Source organism: Capricornis sumatraensis, chromosome 6 (genome assembly GCF_032405125.1).
Source record: "Capricornis sumatraensis isolate serow.1 chromosome 6, serow.2, whole genome shotgun sequence".
NCBI lineage: Eukaryota > Metazoa > Chordata > Mammalia > Artiodactyla > Bovidae > Capricornis > Capricornis sumatraensis.
This window is the reverse complement of record NC_091074.1, coordinates 18,869,658-18,886,114: the sequence shown is the minus strand read 5'-3', so window position 1 is coordinate 18,886,114 and position 16,457 is coordinate 18,869,658. Positions and strand designations below refer to the sequence as shown.

Sequence of the window (16,457 nt, the reverse complement as noted above, 5' to 3'; positions counted from 1 at the left end):
TCTTAAAAAATTTATCCTGAAGATAAAAATTTTGGAATTGGGACGCCTCGATTCTATAACTAATCAGTTACACAGTAGAAAACGCATATATTTTTTATTTGAGGTTGCTTAAATTTTGGGTATCTAGATATAACTGGATACCTAGACATAATATGGATGTGAGAGTTGAACTATAAAGAAAGCTGAGCGCCGAAGAACTGATGCTTTTGAACTTTGGTGTTGGACAAGACTCTTGAGAGTCTCTTGGATTGCAAGGAGATCAAACCAGTCCATCCTAAAGGAGATCAGTTCTGAATATTCAATTGGAAGGATTGATGCTGAAGCTGAAGCTGTAATATTTTGGCTACGTGACGTGAAGAACTGACTCATAGGAAAAGACCCTGATGCTGGGAAAGACTGAGGGCAGAAGAAGAAGGGGACAACAGAGGATGAGATGGTTGGATGGCATCACCGACTCAATGGACATGAGTCTGAGCAAGCTCTGGGGGTTGGTGATGGACAAGGAAGCCTGCCATGCTGCAGTCCATGGGGTTGCAAAGAGTCAGACGCAACTAAGCAACTGAACTGAGACATAATTCAGAATTCTTACTAGTTTTTCTTTCTTATAATTACTGTTCTAAGTATCATGGTTAAAATTTGCTTCATAAACAAGTTGGAATACTTTCCTTTCATTCTGACTTTTAGAATACTGTGTATACACAGGAATTCTAAATTTTAAAATTGCATTTGAAATCACCTATAAGGTTGTCTCGGAGAAGGCAATGGCACCCCACTCCAGTACTCTTGCCTGGAAAATCCCATGGACGGAGGAGCCTGGTAGGCTCCAGTCCATGGGGTCGAGAAGAGTTAGACACAACTGAGCGACTTCACTTTCGCTTTTCACTTTCATGCATTGGAGAAGGAAATGGCAACCCACTCCAGTGTTCTTGCCTGGAGAATCCCAGAGACGGGGGAGCCTGGTGGGCTGCCGTCTATGGGTTCGCACAGAGTTGGACATGACTGAAGCAACTTAGCAGCAGCAGCATAAGGTTGTCTATCTCTTTAAAAAATCAGAGAGACAGAGATATCTGTATAAGAATATTCTCTACAATATTATTTACAGTGGAGAAAAACAGCACCATCTAAATGTCCAGCAATAGAATATGGTAAGATAAATGGTAGTATGGGCTTCCCAGGTAAAGAATCTGTCTGCCAATGCAGGAGACACAGGATACATGCATTTAATCCCTGTGTTGGCAAGATCTCCTGGAGAAGGAAATGGAAACCCACTGCAGCACTCTTGCCTGGGAAATCCCATGGATAGAGGAGCCTGGTGGGCTACAGTCCACGGGGGTCACAAAGAGCTGGACAGGACTTAGTGACTATGCAAAAATAAAATACATCTATACATCAGAATACTGTGCAACACTTAAAGCTGTGTTCAAAAACTACTTTTCCCTGCCCACCTTCCAGTCTTCTGAGCAACATACCTTTTCCCCTTGTCTCCTCCAGAATCGAGGGCTACCCTGAACCCCAGTTGTGATGTTTCTGACGGTAGCGTTCTGCTTAATTTTAGCCAGTGTCCCATTTCCTGAGCAGATGGGTCAGCTGTGACTTAGAACTTGTGATGGAGTCCATGGGTCAGACTAAGGACCAAACTAAAGAGTCTTTTTAAAAAATTATTATTATTGAAGTATAGTTGATTCACAGTGTTGTGATAGTTTCTGTAGTATAGCAAACTGAATCAGATACATATGTACATATATATACACACACATATGTATATTGTATACGTATATATGTATACATAAACATATATATATATGCACACGCATATATGTTACATTCTTTTTCATATTCTCTTCCATTATGGTTTACTACAGGATGTTGAATATAGTTCCCTGTGCCATACAGTAGGACCTTACTGTTTATCTGTTTTACATATAGTATTTTGTATCTGCTACTCTCAAACTCCTAATTTCTCCCTCTTTATGCCATTTCCTCTTTGGTAACCATAAGTTTGTTTTTGATGAAGTTTGTTTTTGATGTCTGTGAGTCTCCTTCTGTTTTGTAAACAAGTGCATTTGTTTCATGTTTTAGATTCCACATATAAGTTTTTCACTCTTCAGGTATTTTTCTTCGGTGAGGCACAAGTTTCTCATCCCTAACACTTTAGAACTTCCTGAGGGTTTCATTGGCAATAGAATAAAAATGAAATGATGTGTTCTGTACTCGTCTTCTGCCAAAAGTAACCATATATGGATTTTCAATCGCCTATAAAGTTCCCAAAGTGGGGAGATGTTCTTTATTAGCTTTTAACCAACACAAGTAAATCTGATTGTCTCTAGGCTGGTATTCCATCCCTTTGGGGCTAAGCCCCAAGAATTAAATCTTATGTTTTGGGGGGGCCAGCTTTGCTGGGGGACATTCTCAGAAGGAAGTCTTGCATGCCCCTCCGCAGCACTGCATTCTCAGCAACCTCTCTCAGGCTTCTGTGCAGCTTCTCCATCTCCTTGTATTCACTTTTGACATCTACAGAAGAGCATCAGGAGTTAGTGTCCTTTTCAGAAGTGTCCCCGGGAAACAGATCCCCTGAGAATCCTCTTCTGACTTGGGTCAACTGTCCCAGAATAGGAGCTCAGGAATGGAGCTTAGAGATTAGATGGTCCAATCAATGTGTTTTATAAACAACTTGATCAAACTAGGCATTGTTGCTCTTACCTTAACGCTTATCTGATCATAGTGGGCACCTTCAAAATAAACACAAACCTGCCCATAGAAGAAGTCTGAGAAATCCCTGGGTCTTTACTAAGGCTTCACAAGTGCTCAGTGGAAGGAGATACAAAGCACACCCCATGCCAGACCTCCCCCAGTCTTTTCCAGGCATCTCTCTCCTACTGCACTCCCTGTCCTCCCAGCTGTCCACATTCTAAATTCTAGTGAATTTGCTCTGTTTTGGCATCTTGGGTTTTTAGCCTATGGTCTACGATCAGATGATATCCTTGTAATGGTGAATTTTATGTCTCCACCTGTCTGAGTTATGATGCCCAGATAGTTGGTCAAACACTATTCTGGATGTTTTTGTGAGTGTATTTTTGGATGAGATTTACATTTAAATCAGTGGACTCTGAGGAAACCAGATTGCCCTCTGCAATGTAGATGGGCCTCATCTAATCAGCTGAAGGTCTGACTAGAACAAAAGGCTGCTCTTTCCCTGAGCAAGAGGGAATTCTCCAGAAGACTGCTTTTAGACTTCATCTGTAACAATGGCTCTTCCTGGTTCTCTGGGAGACTGCTCTTGGACTTGAACTGCAAGTCTTTCCTGAGTCTCCAGCCTGCTGGCCTGCCATATCACATGGACTCATGAACCTTTCACAGTTGCATGAACCAGTTCCTTAAAATGAATCTCCTTACGTATGTCTGTGTGTGTGGGAGACATACACATCCTGTTGTCCTGTTTGTCTGGAGAACCCTGACACACACAATCCCTGTGAAGGGACAGTTCAGGCTGACCTTGGGGTTGGCTCTGGCATTGATCCGAAAGTCTCTCCAATCCCCTTTGCACCACTATGCCCCATAGCATAACTCAGACTCCCCCACCCTGAGCTGGCCAGTGATGGGAGCCAAGACTGTGACCAAGAAGGGAATCAGAATCCTGAGACCGTTTGTCTTGCTCCCGAGTACACAAAGGTTGTATGTATTTACCTGCAAGCTCCTTGTAGAGCCCATCCCCTGGGGACAAAGCCAGGGTCAGCATGGTAGCAATGCTGCCCTTCACCTTCTCCGTGATTCCATTCTACACGACAAAGGACAGTCATTCTGTTAGGATGGTGCAGTCTAAAGGGGAAGGAATCTTATGAAAGGGACCCCACCCCAGTCCCCAACCAGAGAGTGTAGGGACCAGGGTTGCCGAAACCAAAGTCAAGTCCAAGGGTGGACCCCTTGAGGATACCCTGGGAGACTCAAGTCATCAGGACAACATTTCTGAGGGGTCCCACCTGCCTTCATAGCTCCTTTCCTAGGTGACTGTACTCTGATGCTGAAGGACCGAATCAGGAGTAGTGAGGATGCAGGGAGGTGGCGTGGGGGTGCGGAGGAAGAGAACAGATACCACACAAGCAGAAAAAGAGGCAAAGCACTGATCGGCATCCTCTTGTCCCACCGTTAGTTTAGTCACTGCCTAAATGTTTGTTGACCTCCTGCTTTTCATAACACACCATTAATATATAGATAACTTTCCAACTGCCTGAGATATGTCTCCTTGCTATTCTCAGTCCTTTTATCAGCTAAAACCATTTCCCTCTTCCAACCATCTGTTGCCACCCTTTGAAAAACACTCAACTCTCCAATATGCTGACAGAGCCTAGTTCTGAACCTTCACCTCCTGACTCCAAGACATGATCTTTTCACCAATGCATTGGACTAAGTTCTAATCTCAGCTGCATCTGTGAACCTTGTGCTAGTAACTTCGGCCCTTAGCCTTAGCTGCATTGTCTGTGAGATCAGAGAATGGGAACCCTCCGTGGTCTTGCCCAGTGGCACCTTCTTGCATGTCTGTCATTTAAGATACATTTGTACATGATCAACGTGCTAATCATTTTTCAGTGCAATTGTTTTCTTGGGCACCTTAAGGGCCAGTTTTTATGTACTCAGTGGGGATTGGCAGCTGTAGAATTTGGCAAATTTTCTGCAGGTATTTATAGGCAGTGGTAATATGTGCGATGATGGAAACTAAACTGCTACTGGTAAATGAGATACCTCTTAGCCCAATCCAAGAGAAATAACATGCCTCGTGTCGTGGAGAAAGGGATTTTCCAAAACTGTAGTGATGGGAGGAGAGGAGATTGTGCACAAGAGGTTGGAGATGTTTCAGGAAGTAGGTTGGTCCAGAGGTGGATGGAAATAGCAAGGAGCTGGGTCCTTGGGAGGTTGGGAGAGGTCAGCTAAGCCTGGCCTGAGGCTGATGAATTTGGAAATGCTATTGGCCAGGGAGGGGCTAGCAGTAGCTTGGACTAAAGCAAAGAATTTATATTACTTGCAGAGGAGGCTGACAAACTATGAGACCCAGGACTGGGACTGGATGGGTCCAAGTGTACTTGACAGAACACTTAGTTTCGAGGAAACTGTCAGAAACTTTCTTCTGAGATAGAGAGAATCTCACCAAAATATATGCCAGGTACTGTAATGAACAGATCTGTAATAGTTGGTTGGCATTTATCTATAGGTATTTTATGTAGACAAGACATTGTCCCTCATTAAAAAAAGATCTGGGGACTTCCCTGGTGGTCCAGTGGCTAAGACTCCATGCTCCCAATGCAAGGGGCCTGGGTTCAATACCTGGTCAGGGAACTAAATCTTGCAACTAAGACTGAGTGCAGTCAAATATATTTTTAAGTGTGTCTTGAGATAATACTATTCCTAGAGCTAGGTTACCTGGTCCCAAATTCCCACTCTTGTAACTTGCTAGCTCCGTGACCTGTTGATACACCTCTGTCTGCCTCAGTTTTCTCATCTGTAAAGTGGGAACAATCATAGCACCTTATCTCACAGACTTGCTGGGGATTCAGTAAGCTCACGTTTGTAAAGTGCTTAGGGTCCCCTCTAGATATCACAGTGATCTTAGTGATGACTCAGGAAAGAGAAAGGGTGCAGGAGAGAGCTGGAGGCCCTGAGTTTCTGAAGTCACAGACTGAGGCAAGCGCAAGCCAGCACATGATGGCGGTAGAGGCGGAAGCCAGGAGGAGGCTGGCCCCTTCCCTGGCATCATGGGCATCAGTCGAGCCCACTTTGCAGAAGGCATCTGGCTCTATCTGGGCTCCAACAACTACCACTTCCTCCATCTCTGCCCCTCCTCCCTGTGCTCCCCAAGGAGCCCTCTGGGACCGGAATGCAAACCACGTAAGTTGAGTACCTTCAGCTGCTGAAACTGGTGCTGCATTCTTTCTTGAGCCCGTTCGAACATGCCCTCGGCCACCTGCCGGTCCACCCCTCTTCTGAGGACTTCTTTCATTCTTTCACATGCTTTCTTGCCCGTGATCTGTGCGGCCTCTGGCAAAAATGATAGCCACAGTAACACCTCAACAAGGACTTGCTTAGATATCCTTAGCATCAAAAAGAAAGGCAAGCAAACCAACTATACACACATACACATATGCACACACATGTAGACACACATATAGACACACCTGGGGCTTCCCAGGTGGCACAGTGGTTAAAAAACCTGCCTGCAATGCAGGAGAGTCAAGAGACATGGGTTCAGTCCCTGGGTGAGGAAGGTCCCCAGGAGTAGGAAACAGCAACCCACTCCAGTCTTTGGCATCCCACTCCAGTCCTCTTGCCTGGAAAATCCCATGGATGGAGGAGCCTGGTAGGCTGCAGTCCATGGAGTCGCAAAGAGTCGGACACGACTGAGCGACTTCACTTTCACTGTTCACTTTCCTGCATTGGAGAAGGCAATGGCAACCCACTCCAGTGTTCTTGCCTGGAGAATCCCAGGGACGGGGGAGCCTGGTGGGCTGCCGTCTATGGGGTCGCACAGAGTCGTACACAACTGAAGCAACTTAGCAGCAGCAACAGCAATACAAAAAAACCAATATTTGATCATTTTCATGTAGAAAACCTAATGACTGAATTAAGCAGAAGTTTACAAAATTCCAAACTCCACCACCCACCCCAGAAAAAAATCAATGGGACCAACAAACCAAGAAAAAGCTGGCAAGTGAGTTTACAGGCACTTAAAGTAAGAATGAGAGTTCAGTAAATGGCTTTTATAGTTTAATTAGCTGCGATGCAACACAGAGAGAAGCAAAATGTCCAGATGAAGGGTGGATGGAAAGAACTGGAAACAGATAAAAGTGGTTCATGACTGACCTCTCCCCACCCGTTTGCAATTGTTGGGTTTTAATTTGTAGACCAAGAGTGTTATGGGGGCTTAGGACATAGAAGGACAAATGCTTTAAGGGGGAGGACAGCAGACACGGATGCGAAAGAAGCTGACAGACCCCAACACTGCCCTTGGGGCCCCCACCTTCATAACAGGGCTTCAGGTCGTTCTGAACAGAGGTGGTGAGAGACTCATAAATCTTCCTCTTCTTTCTGAGGATGTGTCCCTCCAGGCCTCCCAGGATGGCACTTATCTGAGAATCCACATCAACAAAAGGCCATTTGTGACAGTCCCTTGACAGAAGCAAGGCAGGGGTTTCCGTGGGCTGTACCATTTCCTTTGCCCGGGTTACTGTTGGCTGTTCCATCTCCTCCACTACCAGGCTGTGAGCTCCTCCCTCACAGGCAGGAACCTTGTCTTGTCTTTTTTTTTTTTTTTTTGGCCATGCTTTGTAGCATATGAGCTCTTAGTTCCCCAACCAGGGATGGAACCCAGGCCACCTACATTGAACCACCAGGGAAGTTCCAAAACTTTGTCTTAAGCATCTTTACATCCCAAAATGCTTCCCGTAGTGTCTGGTGCCTCAGACAACTCAATAACTATTTGCAGAGTTGAACTCAGGTGCATGCATGGTTATGGGATGGGGCATCTTTGGGAAGGGTAAGGGGGCACAGGTGATTCTCATGTAATCTGGGCTGGGCCTGTGCTGTGGGCCTGTGCGTAGTCGTGTCTTCCAAAATTATTACACTGAAATCTTAAACTCCAATGTGATGGCTCAGATGGTAAAGAATCTGCCTGCAATGGAAGAGACCTGGGTTCAATCCCTGGGTCGGAAAGATACCCTGGAGAAGGAAATGGCAACCCACTCCAGTATTCTTACCTAGGGAATCCCATGGACAGAGGAGCCTAGCGGTCTAGACTCCATGGGTTGCAAAGAGTCAGACACAACTCAGCGACTAAGCACAAATCCAGTGTGATGGCATTAGGAGGTAGGGCCTTTGGGAGGTGATTAGGACTCAAGGTGGAGCCCTCTCAGTTGGGATGATGCCCTTTATAGAAGAGACCCTTGAGGGCTTCTGTGCCCTTCTGCCATGTAAACACACAGCAAAAAGACAGCCACCCCTAAACCAGGAAGTAGGCCCAAGCAGACACCAGATCTGCATGCACCTTGATCCTACACTTCCAGCCTCCAGAATACTGAGAAATGTCTGTTGTTTGTAAGCCTCCCAGTATTTTGTTATAGCGGCCCAAACAGACTAAGACAGCCCCAGACTAAGAAAATGAGTCCCACATAAGAGTCTTGAGGACTCAAAACTGAAAAGTAATCTGCCAAAAAATGACACTTCTTTACACTTCACTGCCATGGATGGTATTTCATGATATTGGCAAAAATGAAGTCAGTGAGACTGTTAAAAGTGGATTCAAATGTTTATATAGCTAAAGACTCTTTGAAGATACTTCCTGGGAACTGAGTCTGTCTGACAATCTCAGCACTAATTATCGGCTGCTTCTCAGGGGAACAAAGCTTGCTGCCTCCAGGATCACTTCTCTCTCCTCCATCCTGCTATGTTCTGGATCTCAGCATCTGTTATTAGGCCTACCCAGAGCCTAGACACTCCAAGGGAACAAGTAGGGAAAGACAGGCAACCTCCAAAATCCTGCTGGGAAGAAAACTACTACCCAACCTCATCGGCCTCTTCACTTTATAAGGATCTTACCTCCTGGATCAGGAAACTCTTTTTATAGCTGTCATATTTCCAGCCATTTCTTATCCCAATTTCAGTCATCTTCTCCTGCAGAGAGAGCTTAAAGGCATCTATGTGGGGGATCAGAGCTGAACCATCAGTGGACTTCCCAGACCTACTGAGGAAAGCAAAGTGAAATGTTAAGAGCAGCAGCTATTGTGGGATTGAAACAAAGAATTAACTAGCTGGTATTCTTTTACTCATTTTTAAGAGAAGGGGGATGAGAACTAATAATTATAAAATTTCTGTAATATTCCAAGCACTGTGCTGTGCTAGGCCCTTGATATAAAAACCTATGAAGTCAGTGCAATGACACCCATTTTATGGATGAGAAGATTGAAGTTTGGAAATGGTTGCTAAAATGTGTTCAAAGTCACATGGCTAGTGAGTAGCAGGGTTAGGCCTTAGACACTGATCTGTTTGACCTCAAACCTCATAGTCTTTCTGCTACTCAAATGTTCCCACTTGAAAGGGTGGGATGAACTACGCCTTAAAAGACGGGCAAGGTTTGTCGTCGTTGTCTAGTCACTGAGTCATGTTTGCCTCTTAGTTGCACCATGGACTGAAGCCTGCCAGGCTCCTCTGTCCATGGAATCCTCCAGGCAAAAAGAGTGGAGTGGGTTGCCATTTCCTCCACGGGATCTTCCCGACCCAAGGATTGAGCCCAATGTCTCCGGCATTGCAGGCGATTCTGCAGATTCTTTACCACTGAGCCACCAGGGAAGGCTGTGTACGGTTTAGGGATGTGAAAAGAGGGAGGCAGCATTCTCCCCAGGGACGACATAGTGAACTAAGTTTCAGGACATCCCAGGGGGTATGAGGTGAGCAGAGGAGCGGGCAGAGGCTGGAAGTCCTAGATCTCTACCTGTTGCGTCAAGTGACCGTGGGAAAGCTGTGTGATTCCTCCCAGTGGCAGTGTGTTCACTTGCAAAAAGACCAGAGCCACTTCCGAGGGTTCTTGGGAGGATATGATAACATGATGCCTGTGGAGTGCTTACATGGTTCCTGGCACGTCTCAGTAGCTCTCTGCTGCCCTCAGATTGGGAAAAGCCCGGGGGGACAGGGAGGGGTGGGAAAGGCCAATTGGAGGCAGGTGGAATGTCTTGAAGTCTATTCCAAGGAATTTGGAGTTTACCCTACAGACATGCAGACAGGGGGAGTGGGCATAGGTGGAATGGCATGATGAAAATAAACTTAAAGGAAGGTTGGGCGGCAGGGAACATTGAGCGATGAATGGTTCAGATAGGAGGGGGGCCAGGTGAAATGCCAGGGGTGAAGGATGGAGCCTGAAGACAGTGAGGAATAGAAGATTGTTTCTGTGGAAGGAGGCCCAAAACCTCCTTGGAGGCCAAGGAAGAAAGGAAGGAGCAGGCTCTGTGAAGGCTCAGGCCTCAAACCCCACGCCATGTGTCAGAGAACAAGCAGAGTCATCCTGAGCCATTTTTCCTTTTCGTGCTCAGGGAAATTTACGAAGGCTGTGTGTTTCCCTAAGTCCACACTTTCCAACCAAAATACCCTATCCTGGGCCCAGGTCCATAAGAAAATGGATCCCCTGCTGCCTGTAGGAGGTATTTGAAAAATAACAGGAATTATAACATTAGTCTCAAAGTAGCGTCTCCAGCTGCACTCCAGGTCACCACGGGAAAATTTTAAGTAAACCCCACCAAGAAGGCTTTTGTGTTTTGCCAAAGACTGAGTTTTCCTCCTCAAGTTGCAAGCTACTCTGGACCCTTCCAGATCCCAAGAACAAATTCTTGAAGATGAGACTCTGGCCCAGGCATTCTTAGGATGTTTGTTCACAGAGGAGCCAAATGGATTCCTTTACCTAAAAATGCGCCCAAAAACGGGATCAATCTGTTCGTAGATGGGCTGTGTGACGGCTTCATTCAGATCAATCCTCGCAAGAGTCCTGGAGGCATAGATGCCATTTTTCAGGCAAACAGCTTTCAGAGTCTGGTGAAAGCCCTGGTTTCCTCTGCTCCTCTGGATAAACAATAAGATAACAGAGTTAGTAGGGACCTAGAATCCATGGGATCAGACCTACACTGCCTCGTGTGCGTGCATGCATGCATGTGTGTGCTCAGGCAGACATGTCCGACTCTTTGTGACCCCACGGACTGTAGCCCACCAGGCTCCTCTGTCCAGGGGATTCTCTAGACACGAATACTGGAGTGGGTAGCCGTTTTGTCCTCCAGGGGATCTTCACACCAGAGGGATCAAACGCACATTCCTGCGTCTCCTGCCTTGCGGCTGGATTCTTTACTACTGAGGCACCCGGGAAGCTCATTCAATTAGTCCAAGTTTTAGTAAGACGAAATCATCAGCAATACTTGTGTACTAGTTTAGGATCTATTTGGGATGTTTTAGTCTAGATCCCGAACACTATTAGCAAGAGTTACCGAGAAGAGTAGAGACATGATCTTCCAATTAAGCCATTCGTTATTAAGCTACACAAGAGGATGGCAGTCACACCTCTGGTCAGCAGGAGCTTGCACTCTGAGCTCCCAAAGCATCCTCTGCTGTCTCTGCTCACATTCAGCAGCTTCGCATGTGTCTCTCTACTCGTCAGGCTGCTGCAGTGGATCGTCAGCTGCTTGAGACGAAGCCCAGTGTCTCACCCATCATGACGTCCTCACTGTCTGGTCCTGGCATGTGTCATGCTTGATAAACGTGTTAAATGAGCAGTTCTTAAATACGAAGGTGCTCTGACTCCACTCCAAGTATGTTTCAGATTTTCCCAGCACAGCCCACAGTTTTATATTTCTTATTAAATATTTGGTAAAATGTGATTTGATGTGTATATCTTTGTCATATTTTTTTCCCAGAAATATAAATTCACAAAGGAGAAGAAACAAATTATTATGAAGCCAGAGCCTTTAGAGTCAACAGACTTTAGCCGCATGGTGATTGATTCTCAGTGGAAGAATAAGAGAATATAACATACATTCGCACTGACCAGAATTTCAGTAGGGCCTTGTGATCATCGTTGTAGTTGTTTAGTTGCTCAGTCGTGTCTGACTCTTTGCAACCCCATGGACTGTAGCCCTCTAGGCTCCTCTGTCCATGGGGATTTCCCAGGCAAGAATACTGGAGTGGGTTGCCATTTCCTCCTCCAGGGGATCTTCCCAACCCAGGGATTGAACCCGGGTCTCCTGCATTGCAGGCAGATTCTTTTACCATCTGAGCCACCAGGGAAGCACTTGTGATCATTAATCAGTGATCTATGTTTTAGGGGAATATATTTTAAGTTAATGGCTGTGTAGCATGGTACAACTGGTAGCATACTATACCTACCCACATCTGTCATATCTGTCTAGCTATCTGTATTTTAATATTCTGCCATTTCACTTAATATTATAACATGAGCGTTTCCTGAATTCATTGCAAATACTTCTAACAACCGCATAATATCATATGGAAGCATCATAATTCACTGTACCATTGTCTTATCACTAGACCTTTAGGTTATTTTACTATATCATATAATGTTATGATGTTAGTATATACATATTTGCCCAAATGTCTGAGCACAAAGGCAAGTTGCTTATCCAATAGGAACTCCCCAGGTGTGTCTGTAGTCACAGAGAAAGAAGCCACTGAAGGGCTAAGGAGAGAGGGGGTAGTTCCTAGGATAGAGCCCCAGCGACGCCCTGAAGATGCCTGATGCTGCTCCTTCCTCCCCAGGTACGTCATCTCAGAGGACTGGTCCCCACCTCCTGCCTTGACTTGCTCAGCACCCACTTACCCATTCACTTTTTTGATCTGGGATCTTCTACCATCCTATGAAAACAGTTCTCCCTAGGGTCACTTAGTCACCTATTGCTATGAAACCAATTACCCCAAACTTCATGGCTTAAACAATACACATTTCTTATCTCCCATCCCTTGTTGTTCAGTTGCTAAGTCGTGTCTGATTCTGCAACTCCATGGACTGCAGCACACCAGGCTCCACTGTCCTCCACTATCTCCCAGAGTTCACTCAAATTCACGTCTGTTGAGTCGGTGATGCTATCTAACCATCTCATCCCCTTTGCCATCCCTTAGAAATGCCACATAACTAATTAAAAGATAAAACAACAATTTGTATGCCAAGTGAGAGATTACAGGATGCTTTCTTATTGTGTATCTAATTGATGCTTACATCAACGCTGTGAAATAAACTAGAAAAGTATTTATCATCCCCATTTTATAGAAGAAAAATCCAACAGGCTTAATGGGTGTTTGGTGGGGCTGGTGTTCAAAACAAGACCCTCAGATCCTAAATTCCAGCTCTTTCTCCCTAACCATGTACCTCTCCCTGAGTCCTTGCAATGCACAGTTGAACAGTTGCTCAATACGCTTTCCTGTGTGCAGTTTTCTCTCTCTGCCAATCTCTTCTAGCTCTTTATTTCTCTGGAAAGCAATGGGATCAGACCGACCTCACCAGATATCATGGTTTTTCCCTTTGGAGGGTCACTCACCACCAGGCACGCCCCAAGAATGCGTCGGTAGGAACTCCTGGCGTTCCAGATCCCTTCTTGCAGGGGCCGCGCTATGTGGGCAAAACACTGGTCAATGGCCTTCTCCAGCAGCTGTATCTTCTCTTCCACAAATCTCCGCAGGCCACTCATGTGCAAATGTTCATTCTAGGGACAAGGACCAGCACGAGCATGAGGCTATGCCCTCCCTATAGGCTTCGGCTTTTGCAGGTCTGCTTCCTCTAAGCCTGTTCAGATTTTTGCTGCTGCTGCTAGAGCTAATCACCCACAGTGGACTTCATCCTATCACTCAGTAAAGCATCCTCCAGTCCCCAGATCTCCTTAAGCTTTGTGGGATTGGCATGCGTGTGTCTCTAAGTTGTGTCCGACTCTTTGCAACCCCATGGACTGCCTCCTGCCAGGCTGTTCTGTCCATGGGATTTCCAAGGCAAGAATACTGGAGTGAGTTGCCATTTCCTTTTCTAGGAGCTCTTCCTAACCCAATGGTCAAACCTGAATCTCCTACACTGGCAGCAGATTCTTCACCATCTGAGCCACCGGGGAAGCCGCTTGTGGGATTGGAGAATAGAACAAATATATGCCTTCTGCAACTTATTTTAGTGGTATAATCCATTAGGCTATTGGAAAGAGTAAATATTTTAAAAAATCCAGCCGTTATTAAAAGAGATTATTTTCCAATGACATCTGACTTGACAAATATTTAATAAACTTGGTGCAGTTTGGGAGGATAGGATTTCTCAAATTTGTGTGAGAAAAATGTGCATAGAACTCACTGGGCAAGTTGGTTCAAACTCGAGCACCTGGGATTCTATGCTTCTAGCAAGTCCCAGGCTAACAGTGACCTTCTGGAATAAATAACAGAGCTATAGGACCACCAAAATAAAGACTTGGTTCCTGCTTCAAAGGCGAACAGCCTAATCAGGGAAGAAATGTCAATTCAAATGTACAAGGGAGTGACTACCAGAGGCTGTCTTGACCTCTAGGTTCCAAACTGGGAACTCTGTAGTGCCTGCCCCTGTATGAGAACCCTGGAGATCATGCAGTGTCCACCTGCAGTGGAAAGAAGCCACACTCCTTAGCTCAGCACTTAAGGCCCTTCTTGGCCAGAACTCAGCCAATTTCTCCAGCATCGCCAGCTCGCTGTTTGCCCAAAAGGTCCTCCCGTGTAGCTGCCCATAAACTTGCTGCCATTCCCTAAATGTGCCATCCTTCTGGCTGTGCACAGGCTCTGCCCACGTTCTCGTCCTCCCAGAAAAAGTTCAAAAGGCACTTCTCGTGTCATGCTGTCCCTGACTCCCCCAGCAGAGCTGGGCTGAGCGCAGTTTGGGTGCCCTTTCCTGGACTCCCATTGCTTTTGGTACACCCCTGCTATGCTGTGTCTCCCTCGGGCCACGTGTCTCCCTGCTCTGGGCCAGGACCTTGCGGAAGAGACAGACTGTTATTCGTGCTTGTTTATTCCAGGCATGGCACGGAGAGTGGAGTCCATAAACGTTTGTGGAGTGAGTGAGTGGCATGGAAAAATGGCTGGATAACGGAGGATTTTAAATTCTATTCCAAACTGGATGACAGAAATAGCTCTTGCATTAAGGTGTGACCTTCCGTAGATGACTTATCATCCCTGAATCCTCAAGGGCATTGTCTGTGAAGTAAGTTGAATAGAGCTGAATGATCCTGAAAATAGCCTCAAACTCCTACATTCTGAGTCTCAGAATAGATGAGTTCCAGAAGTTTATGGAAACTATCCCATTTCAAGCATGCCCTGGGAAGTTTCAGAGTTTTCACTAGTTAGAGTTCTATACTGTAGCTCACCAGGCTCCTCTGTCCATGGAATTCTCCATGCAAGAATACTGGAGTGGGTTGCGATTCCCTTCTCCAGGTGATCTTCCTGACCTAGGGATCGAACTCCGGTCTCCTGTGTTACAGACAGATTCTTTACCACCTGACCCACCAGGGAAGCCCTGGAATTCTATAAGCAGGACTTTTTTCTCAGAGTGCTCGCTGGGTTCTTTGAAATATGTGGTGTCACTGGTGAGCAAAATGAAAGAAGAGAGAAGTCATGAAAAGGAACGCCACAGGCAAGAGTCTCACAGTGGCTCACTCTAAACGAATCCTTATTGAAGAAGGAAAAGAATGATAAGAAGCAGAAGGGCTGGGAATGAAGAAAGGGGAAAAGGCTGACATCTACTGTGAATAAATGCAGGACTCATTCAGCATTGAGATTGTCATAATCAACTTCCCGTTAATTCTTAAAAATAAAGGTGAGACCCTTGTTCATTTAAAACCACTAACTGGACTTCTCTGGGGGGTCTGGTGGTTGAGAATCCAACTGCCAATGCAGGGGACATGGGTTTAATCCCTGGTCTGAGAAGATTCCACAGGCCCCAGAGCAACTAAGCACGTGCACAACTACGGTAGCCTATGCTCTGGGGCCTGGGAACCCCAAGAGAAGCCTCGCAATGGAAAGCCTTCACACCCCAGCTAAGAGTGTACCCCTCGCTTGCCACTCCTAGACAAACGCCAGTGCACAGCTATGAAGACCCAGCACGACCAAAGATGAAATTAATTAATTTTTAAAATATAAAATCATTATTCTCTAATTTTTGAGTTTCAGTTGCAATCTTAAAAAAAATGGTCCATCACATACAATTTTAGGGTTTTTTCCCCCAAGAATACAAAGGAACTGACAAAACTCTTGCCTTCCAACTTTAGATCAAAGAAGTAAGGCTGAGACCGATATGTGAGGCCAAAGAATTTTGAGGAAGGCTGCTGGCAACCCCCTCTAAAAGGCTAGGGTAGAATTCCAGCCAGCCCCCTCCTCTGTGTCTTCTGTCGCCTAGAGTCTGGATACAAGGAGAGAACTGAGGCTGTACTTCCATATCACACTCCAGCTTGGACTGCAGAAGGCTTTGTCCCGGTGTTTATCAAACAAACCAACCACACACAGCACCGCATCTGATTCATTTTCCATCAGCACTTCCAAAAGCAATCTTTGGCTGGGCAGCAAGGCAACTTTCACCCCGAAGAATTTTTTCGGAAAGTTGGAATGTCAAAACCTTCACTAGTATTTCAGAGGACAAAAGTCAAAATAGGAAATCTCAAATTCCATAAAGGTGTTTTTTTTTTTCTTGTTTTCACAGAACTAGAACAAACACCGAGTAAGAAATATGAGAGGAAAGATGGTGAATCTTGCTCTATTTGGCACTTTTTATGTAGAATTTCTAAAATGGAAAAGACCCTAACACTGGGGAAGATGGAGGGCAGGAGGAGAGGGGGACGACAGAGGATGAGATGGTTGGATGGCATCACCCACTCAATGGACATGGGTTTGAGCAAGCTCCAGGAGACAGTGAAGGACAGGGAAGCCTGGCGTGG

At 45.7% G+C, this 16,457-nt stretch overlaps 1 protein-coding gene across 1 annotated transcript in view; it reads right to left on the bottom strand.

The window, feature by feature from the left end:
* Nucleotides 1-2,337: 2,337 nt before the first annotated feature.
* Nucleotides 2,338-16,457, bottom strand: part of NUGGC (nuclear GTPase, germinal center associated) — a 41,405-nt gene continuing 27,285 nt past the window's right edge. Inside the window, exons 12-18 of the mRNA XM_068974650.1 lie at nucleotides 13,068-13,232; nucleotides 10,433-10,590; nucleotides 8,581-8,722; nucleotides 7,007-7,115; nucleotides 5,891-6,027; nucleotides 3,685-3,775; nucleotides 2,338-2,511 (exon numbers count right to left, since the gene is read on the bottom strand). Coding sequence (XP_068830751.1) covers nucleotides 2,372-2,511; nucleotides 3,685-3,775; nucleotides 5,891-6,027; nucleotides 7,007-7,115; nucleotides 8,581-8,722; nucleotides 10,433-10,590; nucleotides 13,068-13,232 — 942 coding nt within the window. The 3' untranslated portion in view covers nucleotides 2,338-2,371. The remainder of the gene's footprint in view (nucleotides 2,512-3,684; nucleotides 3,776-5,890; nucleotides 6,028-7,006; nucleotides 7,116-8,580; nucleotides 8,723-10,432; nucleotides 10,591-13,067; nucleotides 13,233-16,457) is intronic.